We start from the raw sequence: 25,133 nt of genomic DNA, 5'->3' as shown, positions 1-25,133 counted from the left end.
GGTTGCGCCGTGGTCTCAAACCTTGTCACGCCTGCGAGACGAAATGACGAACTGCCAATCACAACGCGCGAGCTGGTAGCCATGTCATTTTTGTTTGCCCAGCTGATCATGCTCTAAACATGGTTGCAATCTTGCTGATAGGCCCCCACCAGCATAAGGACGAGAAGAACATGGACATATGGTGGTGGGGCTGATCACCTGAATACTAGACTTCATCCACACGACAAGACCTTTCAGTGAATGTCTGCAACAAAGCTAACATCAATGATAAACACAGTGGTACAAAGCTATACTATTCATACATGTTTAGATCAGAAACCTAATTGATGAACAAAAAAGAAATGTCAGTGGCATTCGGTATGGCAGTTTTGCCAAGAAACCACACAATGCAAGGCACCCAAACTACGAGCCACAAGAAAGATCACTTCATAAGTAGAAGCATAGGTTCTAGCTAGTACAATAGATCCAGCACGGACGTTACACTAAACAATTAGTGACGCTTGATTCAACATTAAATCTTGCATCAGATGAAGATCATGGCTTGCATGTCTTAGCGCCTCGGGAAGCCCGGGAAAGTATCACGTACTCCCGTCCTTGGGGTACTTCCGGTGCTCCAAATTCAAAAATATTATTCTTAAATGTAACATAGAATTCCGGAAAAATATGAATGTTCACAAGGAATGTGACTACAATTCCTAAAATTTTCTGATCCAAACTCGAAATGCACATTAAGAAAAAAAAAGTGAAATCCAGATGTGAATAGTGTCAATGTTGCTTTTGTCTTTTTTTCTTACACTATTCATGCTAGATTTTACATTTTTGTTTCTCAATATGCATTTCGAGTTTGCACCTGAAACTTTTAGGGCTTGTAGTCACATTCCCTATGAATATTCATAAATTTTTCCAATTTTTTTGTTACATTTAAGAATGGTTTTTTGAGTTTGGAGCACCGGGAGTACCCCAAGGATGAGAGTAGCTGATACTTTACCCGAGAAGCCCAATCTCACAAGCACCACTTCAAACAACGTGAGGCACCAGGTGACACGGGCCTCGTGCCGCCCTGCCGCCTCCACATGCAAGACATGTAAGCAACCACCTTTGCGATGCAGTCTCAGGAGGATGGCCACCGCCAGAAGTTGAATTGCTGCCAAGTTGAATGCACATATACCGGTCCTAGCTTGAATGCTACATGTCTTTTTAGTGTTGTAATTTGCGAGATACTATGAGATTGTACAAACAACCAGAGGTAAAACTAGGTACATAGCGGGGGGGGGGGGGGGGGGGGGATTGCCCTCAGCTTTGGATAAGTTGTGAAGGATTTTATTGAGGCGAGCTTTGACTGGATTTTTTAGCAATGCATGTTCCTTTGCTTTTCAGCGATTATTTCTTGTTCATTTCCCATTTTTAAAAAGTTTTTGGGGTTTTAGAGGTTTTCTTTCTTTTTCATTGTTTCTTTTTGGTTTTCTTTATGTATTTAATTTCCCCAGGTTTTCTATCATTCATTTAGTTTTTTATTTTCCCTTTTCCATAAAAGAATATTGGAGCCATATGAAAATACCTCCGTGGCCTTCAACAGGCAATTTCCTATTAGACGTTCTCTCCATCCAATTGTCTCTCAAAAGCACAGCGAGACTCACGTTCTGATTTCCATTAGGCCAACCCATTTAGGAGCAAACGTACTGCACCACCCGGGTTTTGAGAGCCTTCTAGAAGGCTCCTACCATATGTTTTTGTTTTGTTTCTTGTCTTCCACTTCTTTTTCTTTAGTTTTTTCAAATATGTCCATTAAATTGAAATGCTTAGAATTTTTGAAAAGATTTTTAAAAATTGTTTGGAATTTATAAAATGTTTGAAAAATTCAGAAGCTGTTTTTCTAATGCTCAAATATTTTCTAAAAATGTCCGCACTATAGAAAAATTGCATTTTAGAAAGTTTTTGGCTTTTAGAAAAAATTGCAATTCAGGAAATGTTTGCGTTCTCCAAACCTTGTTCAGAGATATTTATAACAAAATAAATTAGCATTTCAGAAAACAGATTATCTGCTCACAGTGCACGTAGTAACCCACATAGTAAGGATATCCCAACAACAGTATGGTTCTTTAAAATACCCAGTGGATGATATGGTTGTCCGTAAGCTTGTAACGCATCGACTTATGCCGTACCGCATGAAGCACTCCACCGCATCTATCCACCTCTACGCCGGTGACCACCACGATGGTCTCCACGGTGTCAAAGTCCATGAGTAACCTTTCGCACGTGCCAACTTCGAGAAACTTGACGACGCAGAACTTTCCTCCGCCGAGGTGCACGGCATAGGACGCCACCAGGTTTCCTTCAATCGGCGGCGTGGCGTCCTCCCACGCTGTGTGCACCTCAGGCGGGGCAACCGCGGTGGCGGCAGCGAGGTCGGACGCACAAAAGGCCCTGCCTCTGTCCAACGACGACATGCCGAACCAAAGCTTGTGCTCGGGCACATACTCAGCAAGGCCGGTGAACGGCAACGCCCAGTCCCCCGACTTGCTCCACACCCGTTTCTTGGTGTCGAAGGAGTAGCTGCCGACGCCGCCGGTGGATATACAGATGTTTGAGCCGGCGACCACAGCCCAGGATTGGATGTGGCCGGAGGGGCCGGACCCGGAGGTTGGCTCCGATAAGTAGGGGGGCACTTCGAGAGCGCGCCATCGCCAGTCGCCGTAGTCGTAGCGGGGCTGGCGGAAGGTGAGGACCTCGAAGCTCTGCACCTCTCTGCCGTCCGGCAGCGACGGGATCTGGTCCAGGACGTAGAGGCGGTTCCGGACGGTGAGGGAGACGGGCATGCACTTGGGAGCCTTCATGCTGGGCATGGCGCGGATGGCGTGCAGGCCGAGATCGTAGAGCACGGAGCGGCCCGTGTGGTCCGCGGCGATCACCTTGCCCTCTCCCCCGTTCTTGAGGAGGAAGAAGCACATCGTGCCGTCGAGCTCCGGCTTGTGGGGAGGGTAGAAGCTCAAGATTGGGTCCGGCAAGGGAACGTCCAGTATTGCCGGCGGCTTGTCCACGATTCCTCTTGGTGGCCTTGGGCGGAACAAGGACGACGTGTCTATGCGGCGCAGAGTGTTGGTGCGGTTGGCGCCATCGGCCGCCGCCAGATACACAAACCTCCGAAAACTCATTGAGACGCGTCCAAGATAATCGACCTCCCGACTGATCACAAAAACCGCTGCAGGCAGGTGATTCTGAAATCTGAAATAGAAAACGAAACCGTACTACATGAATTCATCCATCCATACACATGTACGAGTATATGTCAAGGAATAGTACCAATAATCAGTGTTCCGACGCCAACTTAGATCTGTTGGTCTGTGATACGGAGTGCTACTTCGGAAGCCTACGGCTGCGTGGAAGATCGGAAGGAAGACGGAGGCCGGCCGGAGGCTGGACTGCAGAGAGATTTCGCTGGGGAAAGAGAGGAGTGGTGGCGGCTTTGAGGGGACGACCGGCGAAGAACGGATACAATCCTGCGCGTGGGCAGGAAGGAAGGGAAAACCCTACGTGAGTCGCGACGATCATTGCAATGTAACGTCGACTACACGAACAGGGCGAACCACCCGAGCGCGAGAAATGGGCTAGCCCACTGGACCACGGCGAGCAACCAGAAGGTTCCCAAAACCGTTTTATTCTTTTATTTATTCATTTTCCGGATTTCCTTTTCCCTTTTTCTTTTCTTTGTTATTTTCTCCATTTCAAGATTAATTTTATTTTCAAACTTGTTCAAAAATTTCAAATATTGTTTGGAATTTAAGAAAAGGATCTTGTTTTCACAATTCAAAAAATGACCGTGTTTCAAAAACTGTTCATGAATTTCAGAAAATGTTCGCAGTTTCAAATTTTTGTTCACAATTTCAAAATTGCTCATTTATTAAAAAAAATCACATTATTCAATTTTTTCTCACAATTTCAAAAAAATGTTTGTGCTGTTAAATTTTTATTCTGAATTTAAGAACGTTCCTATTTTGAAATTTTGCTCAAAAATATAAAAATGTTTGTGTTCGCAAAAAGTATTCAGCAATTTCAAAATGATCGTGTTTCCATAAAATGTTCAATTTTTTGAAAATTGTTTACGTTTTAAAAATATTTTTTGGTTGCAAAAGTTGCACATGTTTTCAAAATTCTTCATGTTTTTTAAAAGAAAAACAGATTGAAAATCTTATTGTTTTTTGGATATATATATTCCGGCATTTTGAAAGTGTTTAGAAATTTCTAGAAATGTTTCAAAAATGTTTTCGAATCTCAACCTAGTTCTGTGTTCTATACATAGTTTCGCGCCTACCATGATCATGAACTCCATCTGGTCAAGTGGTTAGCAGCACGTAGCCGAATCGTGAGCTGTGCGAGGTCACGGGTTCGAACCCTCGCATGCTTGTGTCGGTGGGATGGCCTGGTTGTTGCATCGACCCTTCGCGTCATGCTCTTGTATAACGCAAAATGCGCCATATAGGAGGTCCCAGAAGGAAGGACCAAGGACTAGGGTTTCTCCGACTCTCTCATTCCTAACTTGGGCTATGTGGGGCCGAGTAAGCCCAGGACCATTTGTTTCTCCGATTCTCCCATTCCTAACTTGGGCTATACTGGATCGAGGAAACATGGTTTTCGATCAGAAAAATGTGTAGTTTTCATAAATGCTATTAATTTTTCTGTTAACCACTCGTAAAATACTATCTTTGACACTCATGTAAGACATGTTCACGGTTCAAATTAAAAGCATCTTGCATGAGTGTACAGAGGAAGTACTGTTTAGGGCATGATCTTAATTAACCTATTAATCGATATGAAGTATTCTTCAAAATTACTATACATATGCTCTCTACCCCATTCAAGCTGACTAGATAGGATAGTTAATTCTGTTTTACCCCCTTCCCGTGTCTTATTCATTACTTCCTCTGTCACAAATATAAGTTTTTTTCTCAAATACGCATGAGTGTGCGTACCATTTTATAAAGAAGAGGGGGAAGACTTCCCATCCACAGTGATACAATGGTATTTACACGGCTCTTACATCCGCCTCCACATGGAGGAGTTACATGAGTCGACTACTCACCGAACCCCACCCCTGCTAGTCCCGCAAACACTCAATCCAAGTCCCCTTTCAAAAGCCCTGCTTGCCTCCACGTCCTTCCTTCCCTCTCGATCCGCCTGAGTACCCGCACTGCGGAGGGGCTTGCACTGTTAAAGACGACATCGTTCCGGTGCGTCCATATCACCCACATGCCCAGCAAGCACAAGGCTCTCATGGTCCGTCGTTGGTCTCGTCGCTGCTCTTGCCTTAAGCACCATGATCCGAGGGTGTCATCGGCGCAAGACTCCAACTCCGGCCGATCAGTGGCCACACTCATCCAGTGCCACACTTATTTTGAGAGGGTGCAGCTCACCATGAGATGACTCATTGTTTCCTCTTGCTGGTCGCAGAAAGGGCACGCATCCTGATGAGGTAGCACACAGTTGGCGAGTCTGTCGGAAGTCCAACACCGATTCTTGAGAGCAAGCCACGTAAAGAACCGACATGGCAATGGTGTTGGGGAACGTAGTAATTTCAAAAAAAATCCTACGCACACGCAAGATCATGGTGATGCATAGCAACGAGAGGAAAGAGTGTTGTCTACGTACCCTCGTAGACCGTACGTGGAAGCGTTATGACAACGTGGTTGATGTAGTCATACGTCTTCACGATCGACCGATCCCAGCACCGAAGGTACGGCACCTCCGCGATCTGCACACGTTCGGCTCGGTGACGTCCCACGAACTCACGATCCAGTAGAGCTTCGTGGGAGAGCTTCGTCAGCACGATGGCGTGATGATGTTGCTACCTGAACAGGGCTTCGCCTAAGCACCGCTACGATATGACCGAGGTGGATTATGGTGGAGGGGGGCACCGCACACGGCTTGGAACAATCAACTTGTGTGTCCTATGGTGCCCCCCTGCCCCCGTATATAAAGGAGCAAGGGGGAGGCCGGCCGGCCCTAGTGGCGCCCAAGGAGAGGAGGAATCATCCTCCTAGTAGGAGTAGGATTTATCCTTTCCTAGTCCTACTAGGAAGAAGGAAGGAGGAAGGAAATAGAGGGAGAGGGAGAGGGAAAGAGGGTGTCGGTGTCAAAACCGGCAGATCTCAGGTAGGGGGTCCCAACTGTGCGTCTAAGGCGGATGGTAACAGGAGGCAGGGGACACGATATTTACCCAGGTTTGGGCCCTCTCGATGGAGGTAATACCCTACTTCCTGCTTGATTGATCTTGATGATATGAGTATTACAAGAGTTGATCTACCACGAGATCGTAGAGGCTGAACCCTAGAAGCTAGCCTATGATTCTGATTGTTGTTGTCCTATGGACTAAACCCTCCGGTTTATATAGACACCGGAGGAGGCTAGGGTTACACAGAGTCGGTTACAAGGGAGGAGATCTACATATCCGAATTGCCAAGCTTGCCTTCCACGCAAAGGAGAGTCCCACCCGGACACGGGACGAAGTCTTCGATCTTGTATCTTCATAATCCAACAGTCCGGCCAAAGTATATAGTCCGGCTGTCCGAGGACCCCCTAATCCAGGACTCCCTCAGTAGCCCCTGAACCAGGCTTCAATGACGATGAGTTCGGCACGCATATTGTCTTCGGCATTGCAAGGCGGGTTCCTTCTCGGAGTACTCCCTAAATAATTCTGAACACAAGGATCGTGTCTGGCTCTGCAAAACAAATTCCACATACCACCGTAGAGAGTACAATATTCCACAAATCCAATCTGCTAACAACTTTTCATAACGTGATGTCCTACCGTGGCCCGGTCATTACGAACCATTTTTCCCTGTCTGCCATTGCACGTGTTGTGAGGCAGTTTTCTTGGCACGTCTTGTCGAAGCAGAGATCGTGTCCCCTTATCATGGGATTCTCATCAATACGGGTGTGGGTAACCCAACCGTGTTTGTTAATATGACTCCTCGATTTTAGGCAAGTCCCAAACGGGCACGCGGAGGACGCTTGATATTCGCCCTCTTTATAAAGGAACCAAGGCCTGTCCTTTTTTCCCTCGCGCTCGATCCTTCCCTTCCCCCACCTTGAGTTCCAACACCCAAGGCTCAGGCTAAGCGCTTCGGACTTTCAATATGTCCGGATCCAACCTTCAAGGCCGGTGGATGGCCTCCTCTGTCACAGAGGAGGACATCAAGAAGTTAAGAGAAGGCAGGTATCTGACCGCTGAAATCTCGCACAGGCTGCCTGCTCAAGGGCAGGTCATCCCTACTCCTAAACCCAACGAGAGCATCGTATTTGTTTCCCACTTCCTCCGAGGGCTAGGTTTCAGTCTTGATCCCTTTGTTAGAGGGCTCACATTCTATTACGGGCTTGACTTCCATGATCTAGCCCCAGATTCCAACCTTCACATCTCGTCGTTTATCGTCGTGTGTGAGGCCTTCCTCCGCATCACCCCACACTTCGGCTTATGGAGCAAGACCTTCAATGTGAAGCCAAAGATGATCGATGGGCGATACGCGGAATGCGGAGGTGCCACCATAAGCAAAGGCTTCGATGCTCCATGGCCCAAAGGTTCCTTCCCGAAGGTGTCCAACTTATGGCAACGAGAGTGGTTTTACATCACAACTCCCCGAAATACTAAGTGGGTAGCTGCCCCACCTTCCGTTCGCCCCCTCCCGCCACAACTGGCGTCATGGGTCAACAAGGGGATGGACTGGGGGCCAGTCAATGACGTGCCGACATTGCAAAGTCGCATCCAAGATCTCCTCAAGAGGGATGTCAGTCTTGTCAAGGTAATGCAGGTTATGCTAGTTCATCGGGTCCTGCCATGCCAACGCCGATCTCTCTGTATGTGGGAGTTCAACCTGGAAGGACCGCGAACTATTCAGCAATTCTTCGGCATGACACTTGAAGGGATGTATGGATTGTTCTTCGGATCACAGATAAAGTGTCCGGACACCACCGAGGATGCGGGTCTAAACTGCAATCGTCCAGATACCCATGTAAGTAATTCCGCGGCCGAACATGCTGTTTTTTATTTATCACAACATCATTCTGAAAAAATTGCTCTTGGCCAGGACTGGATAAGAAAGGCAAAGATGATCAGGTGTCCGGCCCCCCTTCCTGAAGGCTCGCCGGATCCTGTGCTAGCCAGGATGCTCGAGCACGCACTTTGTCAAGTGCCATCAGGGGAAGATAAAGGGAGAGATACAGAAGCCAAAAGCGGGCCTCACGCATTACTCATCCAAACTGGGGGAATTAGCGTCTCTGCGAAGGAGGATAATCTGGGAGAAGAATCTAGAATCCCCTCTCCCCAAGGAAGGAAAATAACCGCCCCTGAAGACCTGGAAACGAAGGTTTCCAAACGAGGGAAGAAACCTTCGCCAGGGGGCCCTACCCCGAAGGGCATCCTCACTGCACAGTGCCCGCAAGGGGGCCAGCCCTCCACCGATCGCGAGCTGTAAGTGAATCAAGAGTATTTTTGGTAAATATATCCTGCTTTATCTCTGAGGTCAATAACTGAGATGTATATCTTGTAGTCCAGCTTGTAGCCCTTCTCAACAGAGTTTGTCTTCGGGGGATCTTCTTCCGGAGATGATGGAGAGCGAAACGCCCCCCCTGCCTCCCCGCCTCCTAGAGCAGACGACCCTGAGGTGTCATCACGGAGGGTTTCTCCTGATCCTCCAAGGCCAGAAGGTAACCCTTCGGACACCCGAAGTCCGGAATATTCGTCTCCTATGGAGAGCAACAGAAAGAGTCCGGGACTGTCCGGTGGACAACCGGGCGCACTGATGAGTCTTTTGGAGAAAGCGGCTATTTCAGAGGCGCATCGTACTTTAATGGGTACGGTGGTTGAGAGGATTTCGTCCGCCAAAAGTGGGTTGCATGAAGCTTTTATGAGTCTGCTAAGAGGCTTTGAGGTACGCAAAGTAATGTATAAATTTTTTGATGGTACCGCACACACTAGGTGTGCTCTATACAGATAGTAGCCCCTGAGACTCTGGTTGATGTCCCGAGGCGGCAAACGGAGGATCGTAGTCCCAGGTAATGATCGCGCTGCTTTCATGTGCAGGTAGCTGACGGTCCGGTGGCCGGCCGGACTACTGAATTTGCCGGACTTAGCCGGCAACTTGACGCGGCAGATGCTGACATCGCGCTCGTGAACAAGCGGCTTGACGACGCACAGGGTATGTATTTTCGGGTGGTCAACAAATATTAAGAGGAGCATGATGCTAGTATCTATAATATGATGTGACTGCAGATGGAGCTGCCGCCGTGGAGACCCTTCGGGCAGAACTTGCCCGAGCCAAGCAACAAGCTAGGAGGAGTGATGCGGCCGCCCTAAAGGCGGCCGAAGAGTTAAGAGCCGAATAGGCTGCTCGTCGCCAGAGCGAAGATAAAATAGCCACGATGGCTATTGAGCTGAAGGATGCTGCCGACCGGTATGAGATTCTTGAAAAGGAAAGCCAAGCGAAAGCAGATGACCTGAAGAAAGTCATGGAAGCAGCCAAGGAAACCCATTCTGAAATCAGAGCGGCGAAGGAGGATCTCCGTCAAGCCGGAGATATCATGGCTGGGAAGCCCTTTTTGTTGCGGACGAAGTTCGGAGATCCGAAGTATGCCCCTATGGGTCAATTATGGAGTGCTGCAGATGCATATTCGGACTTGGCAATGAGTGCTGCTAATGCGACTGCGTTTTTCAAAGATCAAAAGATCACAAAGTGGAAAAGTTGTTCTGGCCGCAGTTCAGTGCTCCAACGCGTCCGCTGCTGTTAAATGAGCAAATGACTGAGTGGGCGGAGCTCCATAGATTGTCCGGGCCTGCCATGAAGTTTGTCGTGGATCATCTTTGGCCGGAAGGGCCAAGGCCGAATAGTTATTTTGGTTTAGTGCAACGTTTCCTTGGTGTTGTACCGCATATTGATACGTCTCCAACGTATCTATATTTTTTTATTGTTCCATGCTATTATATTATCAACCTTGGATGTTTTATATGCATTTATATGCTATTTTATATGATTTTTGGAACTAACCTATTAACCTAGAGCCCAATGCCAGTTTCTGTTTTTTCCTTGTTTTAGAGTATCACAGAAAAGGAAAATCAAACGGAGTCCAATTGACCTGAAACTTCACGGAACTTATTTTTGGAAGGAAAGCAACCCGGGGGACTGGGAGTCCACGTAAGGGAAGCAACAAGGAAGCAACGGTGCTGGGGGGGCGCGCCCACCCCCCTGGGCGAGCCCTCCACCCTCGTGGGCCCCTCGTGGCTCCCCTGACGTACTTCTTCCGCCTATATATATCCATATACCCTAAAACGATCGAGGAGCATAATAGATCGGGAGTTCCGCCGCCAGAAGCCTCCGTAGCCACCGAAAACCAATCTAGACCCGTTCCGGCACCCTGCCGGACGGGGGAATCCCTCTCCGGTGGCCATCTTCATCGACCCGGTGCTCTCCATGACAAGGAGGGAGTAGTTCTCCCTCGGGGTTGAGGGTATGTACCAGTAGCTATGTGTTTGATCTCTCTCTCTCTCTCTCTCTCTCTCTCTCTCGTCTTCTTGAGGTGATACGATCTTGATGTATCGCGAGCTTTGCTATTATAGTTGGATCTTATGTTTCTTCTCCCCCTCTACTCTCTTGTAATGAATCGAGTTTTCCCTTTGAAGTTATCTTATAGGATTGTGTCTTTAAAGATTTGAGAACACTTGATGTATGTCTTGCCGTGCGTATCTGTGGTGACAATGGGATATCACGTGACTCACTTGATGTATGTTTTGGTGATCAACTTGCGGGTTCCGCCCATGAACCTATGCATAGGGGTTGGCACACGTTTTCGTCGTGATTCTCCGGTAGAAACTTTGGGGCACTCTTTGAGGTTCTATGTGTTGGTTGAATAGATGAATCTGAGATTGTGTGATGCATATCGTATAATCATACCCATGGATACTTGAGGTGACATTGGAGTATCTAGGTGACATTAGGGTTTTGGTTGATTTGTGTCTTAAGGTGTTATTCTAGTACGAACTCTAGGCCTGTTTGTGACACTTACAGGAATAGCCCAACGGATTGATTGGAAAGAATAACTTTGAGGTGGTTTCATACCCTACCATAATCTCTTCATTTGTTCTCCGCTATTAGTGACTTTGGAGTGACTCTTTGTTGCATGTTGAGGGATAGTTATGTGATCCAATTATGTTATTATTGTTGAGAGGACTTGCACTAGTGGAAGTATGAACCCTAGGCCTTGTTTCAACGCATTGCAATACCGTTTGTGCTCACTTTTATCATTAGTTACCTTGCTATTTTTATATTTTAAGATTACAGAAACTATTATCTACCATCCATATACCACTTGTATCACCATCTCTTCGCCGAACTAGTGCACCTATATAATTTACCATTGTATTGGGTGTGTTGGGGACACAAGAGACTCTTTGTTATTTGGTTGCAGGGTTGCTTGAGAGAGACCATCTTCATCCTATGCCTCCTACGGATTGATAAACCTTAGGTCATCCACTTGAGGGAAATTTTCTACTGTCCTACAAACCTCTGCACTTGGAGGCCCAACAACGTCTACAAGAAGAAGGTTGTGTAGTAGACATCACATATCGACGCTATGAAGAGGTCGGCGTGATGGGTTTCGTAGTAATTTCAAAAAATTTCCTACGCACACGCAAGATCATGGTGATGCATAGCAACGAGAGGAGAGAGTGTGATCTACGTACCCTTGTAGATCGACAACGGAAGCATTAGCACAACGTGGTTGATGTAGTCGTATGTCTTCACGGTCCAACCGATCCAAGCACCGTTACTCCGGCACCTCCGAGTTCTTGGCACACGTTCAGCTCGATGACGCTCCCCGGGCTCCCGATCCAGGAAAGCTTCGGGGAGGAGTTCCGTCAGCACGACGGCGTGGTGACGATCTTGATGTTCAACCGTCGCAGGGCTTCGCCTAAGCACCGCTACAATATGACCGAGGTGGAATATGGTGGAGGGGGGCACCGCACACGGCTAAGGAACGATCACGAAGATCAACTTGTGTGTCTATGGGGTGCCCCCTGCCCCCGTATATAAAGGAGTGGAGGAGGGGAGGGCCGGCCCTCTCTATGGCGCACCCTAGGGGAGTCCTACTCCCACCGGGAGTAGGATTCCCCCTTTCCTAGTCCAACTAGGAGTCCTTCCATGTAGTAGGAGTAGGAGACAAGGTGAAGGGAGAAGGGAAGGAAGGAGGGGGCGCAGCCCCTCCCCCTAGTCCAATTCGGACTAGGCCTTGGGGGGCGCGCGGCCTGCCCTAGGCAGCCCCTCTCTATTTCCCGTATGGCCCAATAAGACCCAATACTTCTCCCCCGTATTCCCGTAACTCCCCGGTACTCCGAAAAATACCCGAACCACTCGGAACCTTTCCGATGTCCAAATATAGTCGTCCAATATATCGATCTTTATGTCTCAACCATTTCGAGACTCCTCGTCATGTCCCCGATCTCATCCGGGACTCCGAACTCCTTCGGTACATCAAAACTCATAAACTCATTATATAACTGTCATCGAAACCTTAAGCGTGCGGACCCTACGGTTCGAGAACAATGTAGACATGACCGAGACACGTCTTCGGTCAATACCCAATAGCGGGACCTGGATGCCCATATTGGCTCCTACATATTCTACGAAGATCTTTATCGGTCAGACCGCATAACAACATACGTTGTTCCCTTTGTCATCGGTATGTTACTTGCCCGAGATTCGATCGTCGGTATCTCAATACCTAGTTCAATCTCGTTACCGGCAAGTCTCTTTACTTGTTCCGTAATACATCATCTCACAACTAACTCATTAGTTGCAATGCTTGCAAGGCTTATGTGATGTGCATTACCGAGAGGGACCAGAGATACCTCTCCGACAATCGGAGTGACAAATCCTAATCTCGAAATACGCCAACCCAACATGTACCTTTGGAGACACATGTAGAGCACCTTTATAATCACCCAGTTACGTTGTGACGTTTGGTAGCACAGAAAGTGTTCCTCCGGCAAATGGGAGTTGCATAATCTCATAGTCATAGGAACATGTATAAGTCATGAAGAAAGCAATAGCAACATACTAAACGATCGGGTGCTAAGCTAATGGAATGGGTCATGTCAATCAGATCATTCACCTAATGATGTGATCCCGTTAATCAAATAACAACTCTTTTGTTTATGGTTAGGAAACATAACCATCTTCGATTAACGAGCTAGTCAAGTAGAGGCATACTAGTGACACTCTGTTTGTCTATGTATTCACACATGTATTATGTTTCCGGTTAATACAATTCTAGCATGAATAATAAACATTTATCATGATATAAGGAAATAAATAATAACTTTATTATTGCCTGTAGGGCATATTTCCTTCAGTCTCCCACTTGCACTAGAGTCAATAATCTAGTTCACATCGCCATGTGATTCAACACTAAGAGTTCACATCACCATGTGATTAACACCCATAGTTCACATCGTCATGTGACCTATACCCAAAGGGTTTACTAGAGTCAATAATCTAGTTCACATCATTTATGTGATTAACACCCAAAGAATACTAAGGTGTGATCATGTTTTGCTTGTGAGATAATTTTAGTCAACGGGTTTGTCACATACAGATCCGTAAGTATTTTGCGAATTCTATGTCTACAATGCTCTGCACGAAGCTACTCTAGCTAATTGCTCCCACTTCCAATATGTATCTAGATCGAGACTTAGAGTCATCCAGATCTGTGTCAAAACTTGCATCGACGTAACCTTTTACGACGAACCTTTTGTCACCTCCATAATCGAGAAATATTTCCTTATTCCACTAAGGATAATTTTGACCAATGTCCAGTGATCTACTCTTAGATCACTATTGTACTCCCTTGCTTAACACAGTGTAGGGTATACAATAGATCTGGTACACATCATGGCATACTTTATAGAACCTATGGCTGAGGCATAGGGAATGACTTTCATCCTCTTTCTATCTTCTGCCGTGGTCGGGCTTTTGAGTCTTACTCAATTTCATACCTTGTAACACAGCCAAGAACTCTTTCTTTGACTGTTCCATTTTTGAACTACTTCAAAATATTGTCAAGGTATGTACTCATTGAAAAAACTTATCAAGCGTCTTGATCTATCTCTATAGATTTTGATGCTTAATATGTAAGCAGCTTCACCGAGGTCTTTCTTTGAAAAAACTTCTTGAAAAACACTCCTTTATGCTTTGCAGAATAATTCTACATTATTTCCGATCAACAATATGTCATTCACATATACTTATCAGAAATGCTGTAGTGCTCCCACTCACTTTCTTGTAAATACAGGCTTCACCGCAAGTCTGTATAAAACTATATGCTTTGATCATACTATCAAAGAGTTTATTCCAACTCTGAGAGGCTTGCACCAGTCCATGAATGGATCGCTGGAGCTTGCACACTTTGTTAGCTCCTTTTGGATCGACAAAACCTTCCGGCTGCATCATATACAACTCTTCTTCTAGAAATCCATTCAGGAATGTAGTTTTGACATCCATTTGCTGGATTTCATAAAATGCGGCAATTGCTAACATGATTCGGACAGACTTAAGCATCGCTACGGGTGAGAAGGTCTCATCGTAGTCAATCCCTTGAACTTGCCGAAAACCTTTTGCGACAAGTCGAGCTTTGTAGATAGTAACACTACTATCAGCGTCCGTCTTCCTCTTGAAGATCCATTTATTTTCTATGGCTTGCCGATCATCGGGCAAATCCATCAAAGTCCATACTTTGTTCTCATACATGGATCATATCTCAGATTTCATAGCTTCAAGCCATTTCGCGGAATCTGGGCTCACCATCGCTTCTTCATAGTTCGTAGGTTCATCATGATCTAGTAGCATGACTTCCAGAACAGGATTACCGTACCACTCTGGCGCGGATCTCACTCTGGTTGATCTACGAGGTTCAGTAGTATCTTGTTCTGAAGTTTCATGATCATTATCATTAGCTTCCTCACTAATTGGTGTAGGTGTCGCAGAAACAGGTTTCTGTGATGTACTACTTTCCAATAAGGGAGTAGGTACAGTTACCTCGTCAAGTTCTACTTTCCTCCCACTCACTTCTTTCGAGAGAAACTCCTTCTCTAGAAAGGATCCATACTCAGCAACAAATATCTTGCCTTCGGATCTGTGATAGAAGGTGTACCCAACATTTTCTTTTGGGTATCCTATGAAGACGCACTTCTCCGATTTGGGTTTGAGCTTATCAGGTTGAAACTTTTTCACATAAGCATTGCAACCTCAAACTTTAAGAAACGACAGCTTAGGTTTCTTGCCAAACCATAGTTCATACGGTGTCGTTTCAACGGATTTAGATGGTGCCCTATTTAACGTGAATGCAGTTGTCTCTAATGCATAATCCCAAAATGATAGTGGTAGATTGGTAAGAGACATCATAGTTCACACCATATCTAATAAAGTACAGTTATGACGTTCGGACACACCATTATGCTGTGGTGTTCCAGGTGGCGTGAGTAGTGAAACTATTTCACATTGTTTTTAACTGAAGGCCAAACTCGTAACTCAAATATTTGTCTCCGCGATCAGATCGTAGAAACTTTATTTTCTTGTCATGATGATTTTCCACTTCACTCTGAAATTCTTTGAACTTTTCAAATGTTTCAGACTTATGTTCCATCAAGTAGATATACCCATATCTGCTCAAATCATCTGTGAAGTTCAGAAAATAACGATACTTGCCGTGAGCCTTAACACTCATCAGACCGCATACATCAGTATGTATTATTTCCAATAAGTCAGTTGCTCGCTCCCGAGAACGGAGTCTTAGTCATCTTGCCCATGAGGCATGGTACGCAAGCATCAAGTGATTCATAATCAAGTGATTCCAAAATCCCATCAGCATGGAGTTTTTTCATGCGCTTTAGACCAATATGACCTAAACGGCAGTGCTACAAATAAGTTGCACTATCATTATTAACTTTGCATCTTTTGGCTTCAATATTATGAATATGTGTATCACTACAATCGAGATCCAACAAACCATTTTCGTTGGTGTGTATGACCATAGAAGGTTTTATTCATGTAAACAGAACAACAATTGTTCTCTAACTTAAATGAATAACCGTATTGCAATAAACATGATCAAATCATATTCATGCTCAACTCAAACACCAAATAACACTTATTTAGGTTCAACACTAATCTCGAAAGTACAGGGAGTCTGCGATGATGATCATATCAATCTTGGAACCACTTCCAACACACATCGTCACTTCACCCTTAACTAGTCTCTGTTTATTCTGCAACTCCCATTTCGAGTTACTAATCTTAGCAACTGAACTAGTATCAAATACTGAGGGGTTGCTATAAACACTAGTAAAGTACACATCAATAACATGTATATCAAATATACTTATGTTCACTTTGCCATCCTTCTTATCCGCCAATCACTTGGGGTAGTTCCGCTTCAAGTGACCAGTCCCTTTGCAGTAGAAGCACTTAGTCTCAGGCTTAGGACCAGACTTGGGTTTCTTCACTTGAGCAGCAACTTGCTTGCTGTTCTTCTTGAAGTTCCCCTTCTTCCCTCTGCCCTTTTCTTGAAATGAGTGGTCTTGTCTACCATCAACACTTGAAGTTTTTCTCGATTTCTACCTTCGTCAATTTCCCCATTACGAAGAGCTTGGGAATCGTTTCCGTTATCTTGCATATCATAGCTCATCACGAAGTTCTACTAACTTGGTGATGGTGACTAGAGAATTCTGTCAATCACTATCTTATCTGGAAGATTAACTCCCACTTGATTCAAGCGATTGTAGTACTTAGACAATATGAGCACATGCTCACTAGTTGAGCGATTCTCCTCCATCTTTTAGCTATAGAACTTGTTGGAGACTTCATATCTCTCAACTCGGGTATTTGCTTGAAATATTAACTTCAACTCCTGGAACATCTCATATGCTCCATGACTTTCAAAACGTCTTTGAAGTCCCGATTCTAAGCCATTAAGCATGGTGCACTAAACTATCAAGTAGTCATCATATTGAGCTAGCCAAACGTTCATAACGTCTGCATCTGCTCCTGCAATAGGTCCGTCACCTAGCAGTGCATCAAGGACATAATTATTCTATGCAGCAATGAGGATAAACCTCATATCACGGATCCAATCCGCATCATTGCTACTAACATCTTTCAACACAATTTTCTCTAGGAACATATCAAAATAAACACATGGAAGCAACAACGCGAGCTATTGATCTACAACATAATTTGCGAAATACTACCAGGACTGAGTTTCATGATAAATTTAAGTTCAATTAATCATATTACTTAAGAACTCCCACTTAGATAGACATCCCTCCAATCCTCTAAGTGATTACGTGATCCAAATCAACTAAACCATGTCCGATCATCACGTGAGATGGAGTAGTTTCATTGGTGAACATCGTTATGTTGATCATATCTGCTATATGATTCACGCTCGACCTTTCGGTCTCCGTGTTCCGAGGCCATATCTGTATATGCTTGGCTCGTCAAGTATAACCTGAGTATTCTGCGTGTGCAACTGTTTTGCACCCGTTGTATTTGAACGTAGAGCCTATCACACCCGATCATCACGTGGTGTCTCAGCACGAAGAACTTTCGCAACGGTGCATACTCAGGGAGAACACTTCTTGATAATTAGTGAGAGATCATCTTATAATGCTACCGTCAATCAAAGCAAGATAAGATGCATAAAAGATAAACATCACATGCAATCAATATAAGTGATATGATATGGCCACCATCATCTTGTGCTTGGGATCTCCATCTTCGAAGCACCGTCATGATCACCATCGTCACCGGCGCGACACCTTAATCTCCATCGTAGCATCGTTGTCGTCTCACCAATCTTATGCTTCCACGACTATCGCTACCGCTTAGTGATGAAGTAAGCATTACAGCGCGATTGCATCGCATACAATAAAGCGACAACCATATGGCTCCTGCCAGTTGCCGATAACTCGGTTAAAAAAACATGATCATCTCATACAATAAAATTTAGCATCATGTCTTGACCATATCACAATTTGCCGGACTTAGCCGGCAACTTGACGCGGCAGATGCTGACATCGCGCTTGTGAACAAGCGGCTTGATGAGGCACAGGGTATGTATTTTCGGGTGGTCAACAAATATTAAGAGGAGCATGATGCTAGTATCTATAATATGATGTGACTGAAGATGGAGCTGCCGCCGTGGAGACCCTTCGGGCAGAACTTGCCCGAGCCAAGGAACAAGCCAGGAGGAGTGATGTGGCCGCCCTAAAGGCGGCCGAAGAGTTAAGAGCCGAATAGGCTGCTCGTCGCCAGAGCGAAGATAAAATAGCCACGATGGCTATTGAGCTGAAGGATGCCGCCGACCGGTATGAGATTCTTGAAAAGGAAAGCCAAGCGAAAGCAGCTGACCTGAAGAAAGTCGTGGAAGCAGCCAAGGAAACCCATTCTGAAATTAGAGCGACGAAGGAGGATCTCCGTCAAGCCGGAGATATCATGGCTGGGAAGCCCTTTTTGTTGCGGACGAAGTTCGGAGATCCGAAGTATGCCCCTTTGGGTCAATTATGGAGTGCTGCAGATGCATATTCAGACTTGGCAATGAGTGCTGCTAATGCGACTGCGTTTTTCAAAGATCAAAAGATCACAAAGTGGAAAAGTTGTTCTGGTCGCAGTTTAGTGCTCCAACGCGTCCGCTGCTGTTAAATGAGCAAATGGCTGAGTGGGCGGAGCTCCATAGATTGTCCGGGCTTGCCATGAAGTCTGTCGTGGATCATCTTTGGCCGGAAGGGCCAAGGCCGAATAGTTATTTTGGTTTAGTGCAACGTTTCCTTGGTGTTGTACCGCATATTGATACGTCTCCAACGTATCTATAATTTTTGATTGTTCCATGCTATTATATTATCAACCTTGGATGTTTTATATGCATTTATATGCTATTTTATATGATTTTTGGGACTAACCTATTAACCTAGAGCCCAATGCCAGTTTCTATTTTTTCCTTGTTTTAGAGTATCACATAAAAGGAAAATCAAACGGAGTCCAATTGACCTGAAACTTCACGGAACTTATTTTTGGAAGGAAAGCAACCTGGGGGACTTGGAGTCCACGTAAGGGAAGCAACGAGGAAGCCACGAGGCAGGGGGGCGCGCCCATCCCCCCTAGGCGCGCTCTCCACCCTCGTGGGCCCCTCGTGGCTCCCCTGACGTACTTCTTCCGCCTATATATATCCATATACCCTAAAACGATCGAGGATCACAATAGATCGGGAGTTCCGCCGCCAGAAGCCTCCGTAGCCACCGAAAACCAATCTAGACCCGTTCCGGCACCCTGCCGGAGGGGGGAATCCCTCTCCGGTGGCCATCTTCATTGACCCGGTGCTCTCCATGACAAGGAGGGAGTAGTTCTCCCTCAGGGTTGACGGTATGTACCAGTAGCTATGTGTTTGATCTCTCTCTCTCTCGTGTTCTTGAGGTGATACGATCTTGATGTATCGCGAGCTTTGCTATTATAGTTGGATTTTATGTTTCTTCTCCCCCTCTACTCTCTTGTAATGAATCGAGTTTTCCCTTTGAAGTTATCTTATAGGATTGAGTCTTTAAAGATTTGAGAACACTTGATGTATGTCTTGCCGTGCGTATCTGTGGTGACAATGGGATATCACGTGACTCACTTGATGTATGTTTTGGTGATCAACTTGCGGGTTCCGCCCATGAACCTATGCATAGGGGTTGGCACACGTTTTCGTCGTGATTCTCTGGTAGAAACTTTGGGGCACTCTTTGAGGTTCTATGTGTTGGTTGAATAGATGAATCTGAGATTGTGTGATGCATATCGTATAATCATACCCATGGATACTTGAGGTGACATTGGAGTATCTAGGTGACATTAGGGTTTTGGTTGATTTGTGTCTTAAGGTGTTATTCTAGTACGAACTCTAGGCCTGTTTGTGACACTTACAGGAATAGCCTAACGGATTGATTGGAAAGAATAACTTTGAGGTGGTTTCATACCCTACCATAATCTCTTCATTTGTTCTCCGCTATTAGTGACTTTGGAGTGACTCTTTGTTGCATGTTGAGGGATAGTTATGTGATCCAATTATGTTATTATTGTTGAGAGGACTTGCACTAGTGGAAGTATGAACCCTAGGCCTTGTTTCAACGCATTGCAATACCGTTTGTGCTATTTTTATATTTTAAGATTACAGAAACTATTATCTACCATCCATATACCACTTGTATCACCATCTCTTCGCCGAACTAGTGCACCTATATAATTTACCATTGTATTGGGTGTGTTGGGGACACAAGAGACTCTTTGTTATTTGGTTGCAGGGTTGCTTGAGAGAGACCATCTTCATCCTACGCCTCCTACGGATTGATAAACCATAGGTCATCCACTTGAGGGAAATTTTCTACTGTCCTACAAACCTCTGCACTTGGAGGCCCAACAACGTCTACAAGAAGAAGGTTTTGTAGTAGACATCACATATCGACGCTATGAAGAGGTCGGCGTGATGGGTTTCGTAGTAATTTCAAAAAATTTCCTACGCACACGCAAGATCATGGTGATGCATAGCAACGAGAGGAGAGAGTGTGATCTACGTACCCTTGTAGATCGACAACGGAAGCGTTAGCACAACGTGGTTGATGTAGTCGTATGTCTTCACGGTCCAACCGATCCAAGCACCGTTACTCCGGCACCTCCGAGTTCTTGGCACACGTTCAGCTCGATGACGCTCCGCGGGCTCTGATCCAGCAAAGCTTCGGGGAGGTGTTCCGTCAGCACGACGGTGTGGTGACGATCTTGATGTTCAACCGTCGCAGGGCTTCACCTAAGCACCGCTACGATATGACCGAGGTGGAATATGGTGGAGGGGGGCACCGCACACGGCTAAGGAACGATCACGAAGATCAACTTGTGTGTCTATGGGGTGCCCCCTGCCCCCGTATATAAAGGAGTGGAGGAGGGGAGGGCCGGCCCTCTCTATGGCGCGCTCTAGGGGAGTCCTACTCCCACCGGGAGTAGGATTCCCCCTTTCCTAGTCCAACTAGGAGTCCTTCCATGTAGTAGGAGTAGGAGACAAGGAAGGGGAAGGGAGAAGGGAAGGAAGGAGGGGGCGCAGCCCCTCCCCCTAGTCCAATTTGGACTAGGCTTTGGGGGGGGGGGGGGGGCGCGGCCTGCCCTAGGCAGCCCCTCTCTCTTTCCCGTATGGCCCAATAAGGCCCAATATTTCTCCCCCGTATTCCCGTAACTCCCCGGTACTCCGAAAAATACCCGAACCACTCGAAACCTTTCCGATGTCCAAATATAGTCGTCCAATATATCGATCTTTACGTCTCGACCATTTCGAGACTCCTCATCATGTCCCCGATCTCATCCGGGACTCCGAACTCCTTCGGTACATCAAAACTCATAAACTCATTATATAACTGTCATCGAAACCTTAAGCGTGCGGACCCTATGGTTCGAGAACAATGTAGACATGACCGAGACACGTCTCCGGTCAATAACCAATAGCGGGAGCTGGATGCCCATATTGGCTCCTACATATTCTATGAAGATCTTTATCGGTCAGACCGCATAACAACATACGTTGTTCCCTTTGTCATCGGTATGTTACTTGCCCGAGATTCGATTGTTGGTATCTCAATACCTAGTTCAATCTCGTTACCGGCAAGTCTCTTTACTCGTTCCGTAATACATCATCTCACAACTAACTCATTAGTTGCAATGCTTGCAAGGCTTATGTGATGTGCATTACCGAGAGGGCCCAGAGATACCTCTCCGACAATCGGAGTGACAAATCCTAATCTCGAAATACGCCAACCCAACATGTACATTTGGAGACACCTGTAGAGCACCTTTATAATCACCCAGTTACGTTGTGACGTTTGGTAGCACAGAAAGTGTTCCTCCGGCAAACGGGAGTTGCATAATCTCATAGTCATAGGAACATGTATAAGTCATGAAGAAAGCAATAGCAACATACTAAACGATCGGGTGCTAAGCTAATGGAATGGGTCATGTCAATCAGATCATTCACCTAATGATGTGATCCCGTTAATCAAATAACAACTCTTTTGTTTATGGTTAGGAAACATAACCATCTTCGATTAACGAGCTAGTCAAGTAGAGGCATACTAGTGACACTCTGTTTGTCTATGTATTCACACATGTATTATGTTTCCGGTTAATACAATTCTAGCATGAATAATAAACATTTATCATGATATAAGGAAATAAATAATAACTTTATTATTGCCTCTAGGGCATATTTCCTTCACGGCGTGCATAGAGGGTGCGCGGATGGCTCTTGCCCGTGTTAAGACATACTGGGCAGAGATGGATGCCACCGCTATTGCGAACCGGGGTCTGGCCATAAGCCAGGTCTCGGCCGAGCACTATTTTGAAGAAGTCCTAGAAGGCGCTCATTTAATAGAGGGTCAGTGCTCGAAGAGTATTATGTTCGAGTGACATGTATCCCCATTGTAAAAACAATGCTATTTGGATTATAAAGGATGTGTTTATACTTTTGCCTGAAAGTATTATGATGCCTCCTATGCGGTCGTTTGATATATGTATATAACCTGAAAGTTTGCATTCGTCGGCTTCAGCCCCCATGCATATAACGCGGGGGTGTTCGGAAAAGCGCGTAGTCACACTTGATCCAACGTCTTGGTCCATGAAGGAGGTGATAGCGCGGCGAACAAGGCAATCAGACTATATTGCTTTAACACTTTCACTTAGCCATAGGAGTTTGACAGTGGGGCTACTATATAGCCCCTGGTACTTCTGCGCTTATCCGAATACGGTGCACGTACATACATGACCGGGAACCCGGTCCTTCGTTAATGCGGAGGAATCGCGAAGATTCCGCTGAGTCCTTGAGTGGTTGACCAGTCTCGTGCTTTATCATGACAGTCAGTTTTCGGCTTTCTCTACTAAGGTGCTCATCCAGATGAACCAGGGCACAGTCGCAGTAGTCCTCCCGGTGCCACGTTAGCCGATAGAGCGGAACGTAAGGTAGCAAAACACGGGAGCTGGGCAAACCCAAGTATTGACCAAAGACATGATTCGGAGCTGATGCATATAAGGCTAAAGTCGCGACGCCGAACACTCCCTAAGGTATTCGGTCTTTTAATGCATACTGGGCTGAGTAACGCCCTCGATAATAAGCCCTGAATTTCCAGGTACATGCATTAGTCTGACGTGATGAAAATGTCTATAACGCCAGCATCCCTCTTGGTTGTGTTGAGTATCCTGAGGGTGTGAAGCAACAAGAGACAGTAAAAAAGGTTTACACATGGTCTTAATCTAAAAAGAAACCTTTGAAAGGGCCCTGCTGCACGTCTGCGCCTGTGTGTCCGTTGTGCCGTATCCTGGCAGGGTGTAGCACGATGATCATCTGTAAGAGAGAAAAGCCTAGGTGAAAGTTTTCGTGTGAAAAATTGGTTATTCTTAATAAACCATTAAAATTCAATCTAAATAATATCAAGTCGAACTGTAGTCCTTTTTACATGTGGGAAGCCCCTAGCACTACCCATGGGGGTATATCCATCGATCCAGCCTTAGGTTTATTTGAGCTATTACAGCTAGTGGTGCGCCGAACTCGTCTAGCTGTGTCCGCGGTCTTAACGACCGATCGTTTATTCTGGTTGGAGAGGTCACTTAGTGTTCGGCTGCCAAAGCCGCCACACATTCTTCCGCACGTAAGGGACATTTAGTATTTCCGCTAATTATGATGATGCCACGTGGACCGGGCATCTTAAGCTTAAGATAAGCATAGTGCGGTATTGCATTAAAACGAGCAAAGGCCATTCTTCCGAGTAGTGCTTGATAGCCGCTTCGGAACGGAGCGATGTCGAAGGTTAACTTTTCACTTCGGAAGTTGTCGGGGGAACCGAATACAACCTCTAGTATTAGAGAGCCCGTGCAGCGGGCCTTTGGGCCTGCTATTACTCCTTTAAAGGTAGTATTGCTTTGGTTGATTCTTGTCGGGTCTATCCCCATTTTGCAGACTGTGTCCTGATATATCAGGTTAAGACTACTGCCGTCGTCCATAAGGACTCGTGTGAGATGGTATCCGTCAATTATTGGGTCTAGTACCAAGGCAGCCGATCCTCCGTGCCAGATACTAGTCGGGTGATCCTTACGATCAAAGGTGATCGGGCAGGCCGACCAGGGGTTGAACTTGGGGGTGACGGGCTCTACAACACATATGTCTCGGAGTTCGTGTTTTCTCTTCCTCTTCGTTACGTGAATCATGTTCACTGTTTTGACCTTTGGTGGGAATTTTTTCTGTCCCCGAATGTTCGGCTGGCGAGGCTCATCCTCGTCTTTGCTTGGTGTCGCCATCCCCTTCTGGTCGGCGTTTAGCTTGCCAGCTTGCTTGAAGACCCAACATTCCCTATTGGTGTGATTTTCCGGTTTGTCGAAGGTGCCATGAATCTGACATAATCGGTCTAGAATCTTGTTGAGGCTGGACGGTCCGTCTCTGCTCCCTTTAAATGTCTTTTTCCGTTGATCGGGTTGAGAGCCCCTGAATCCGGCGTTTACCGCCATGTTGTCTGGGTTGTCTTCATTGTATCGATGCTTGCTTTTATTGCGGCGTGGTTTTCCATTGCCATCCCTGACTTCGGATGTGCCTGGGTCGCTGGTGCCGCTACGGGCCAGCCAACTATCTTCGCCCGCGCAAAAGCGGGTCATAAGGCTTGTTAGGGCTGCCATTGTCCTCGGTTTTTCCTGGCCGAGGTGTCTGGCAAGCCATTCGTCCCGGACACTGTGTTTGAAAGCCGCTAAGGCTTCGGCGTCCGGGCAGTCGACAATTTGATTCTTCTTAGTGAGGAATCTGTTCCAAAGCTTTCGGGCTGACTCTCTGGGTTGTTGAATTATGTGACTTAAATCGTCTGCGTCCGGAGGTCGGACATAGTTCCCTTGAAAATTAGCCCTAAAAGCATCCTCAAGCTCTTCCCAACTTCCAATTGAGTTTTCAGGGAGGCTCTTCATCCAGTGTCGGGCTGGTCCTTTCAACTTGAGGGGTAAGTATTTGATGGCGTGGAGATCATCTCCGCGAGCCATGTGGATATGGAGGATAAAGTC

The 25,133-nt window shown here is 46.0% G+C and overlaps 1 protein-coding gene across 1 annotated transcript; it reads right to left on the bottom strand.

Moving 5' to 3' along the window:
- Positions 1–1,900: 1,900 nt before the first annotated feature.
- Positions 1,901–3,210, bottom strand: LOC147964356 (uncharacterized). Its single transcript, XM_087530033.1, has one exon. The coding sequence runs from the start codon at positions 3,150–3,152 to the stop codon at positions 2,100–2,102; it is 1,053 nt and encodes a 350-aa protein (XP_087386159.1). The 5' UTR covers positions 3,153–3,210; the 3' UTR covers positions 1,901–2,099.
- Between the last annotated feature and the right edge of the window lie 21,923 nt (positions 3,211–25,133).

The sequence above is a fragment of the Triticum urartu genome, chromosome 6A (assembly GCF_056163025.1).
Source record: "Triticum urartu cultivar PI428250 chromosome 6A, HENAU_Tu73, whole genome shotgun sequence".
In the NCBI taxonomy this organism is placed as follows: domain Eukaryota; kingdom Viridiplantae; phylum Streptophyta; class Magnoliopsida; order Poales; family Poaceae; genus Triticum; species Triticum urartu.
The sequence above is the reverse complement of the archived record's forward strand: the minus strand, read 5'-3'. Positions and strand labels throughout refer to the sequence as shown.

Excerpts from the sequence above, each read along its gene's own strand:
- LOC147964356 (XM_087530033.1), bottom strand. The coding sequence starts at position 3,152 with ATGAGTTTTCGGAGGTTTGTGTATCTGGCGGCGGCCGATGGCGCCAAC.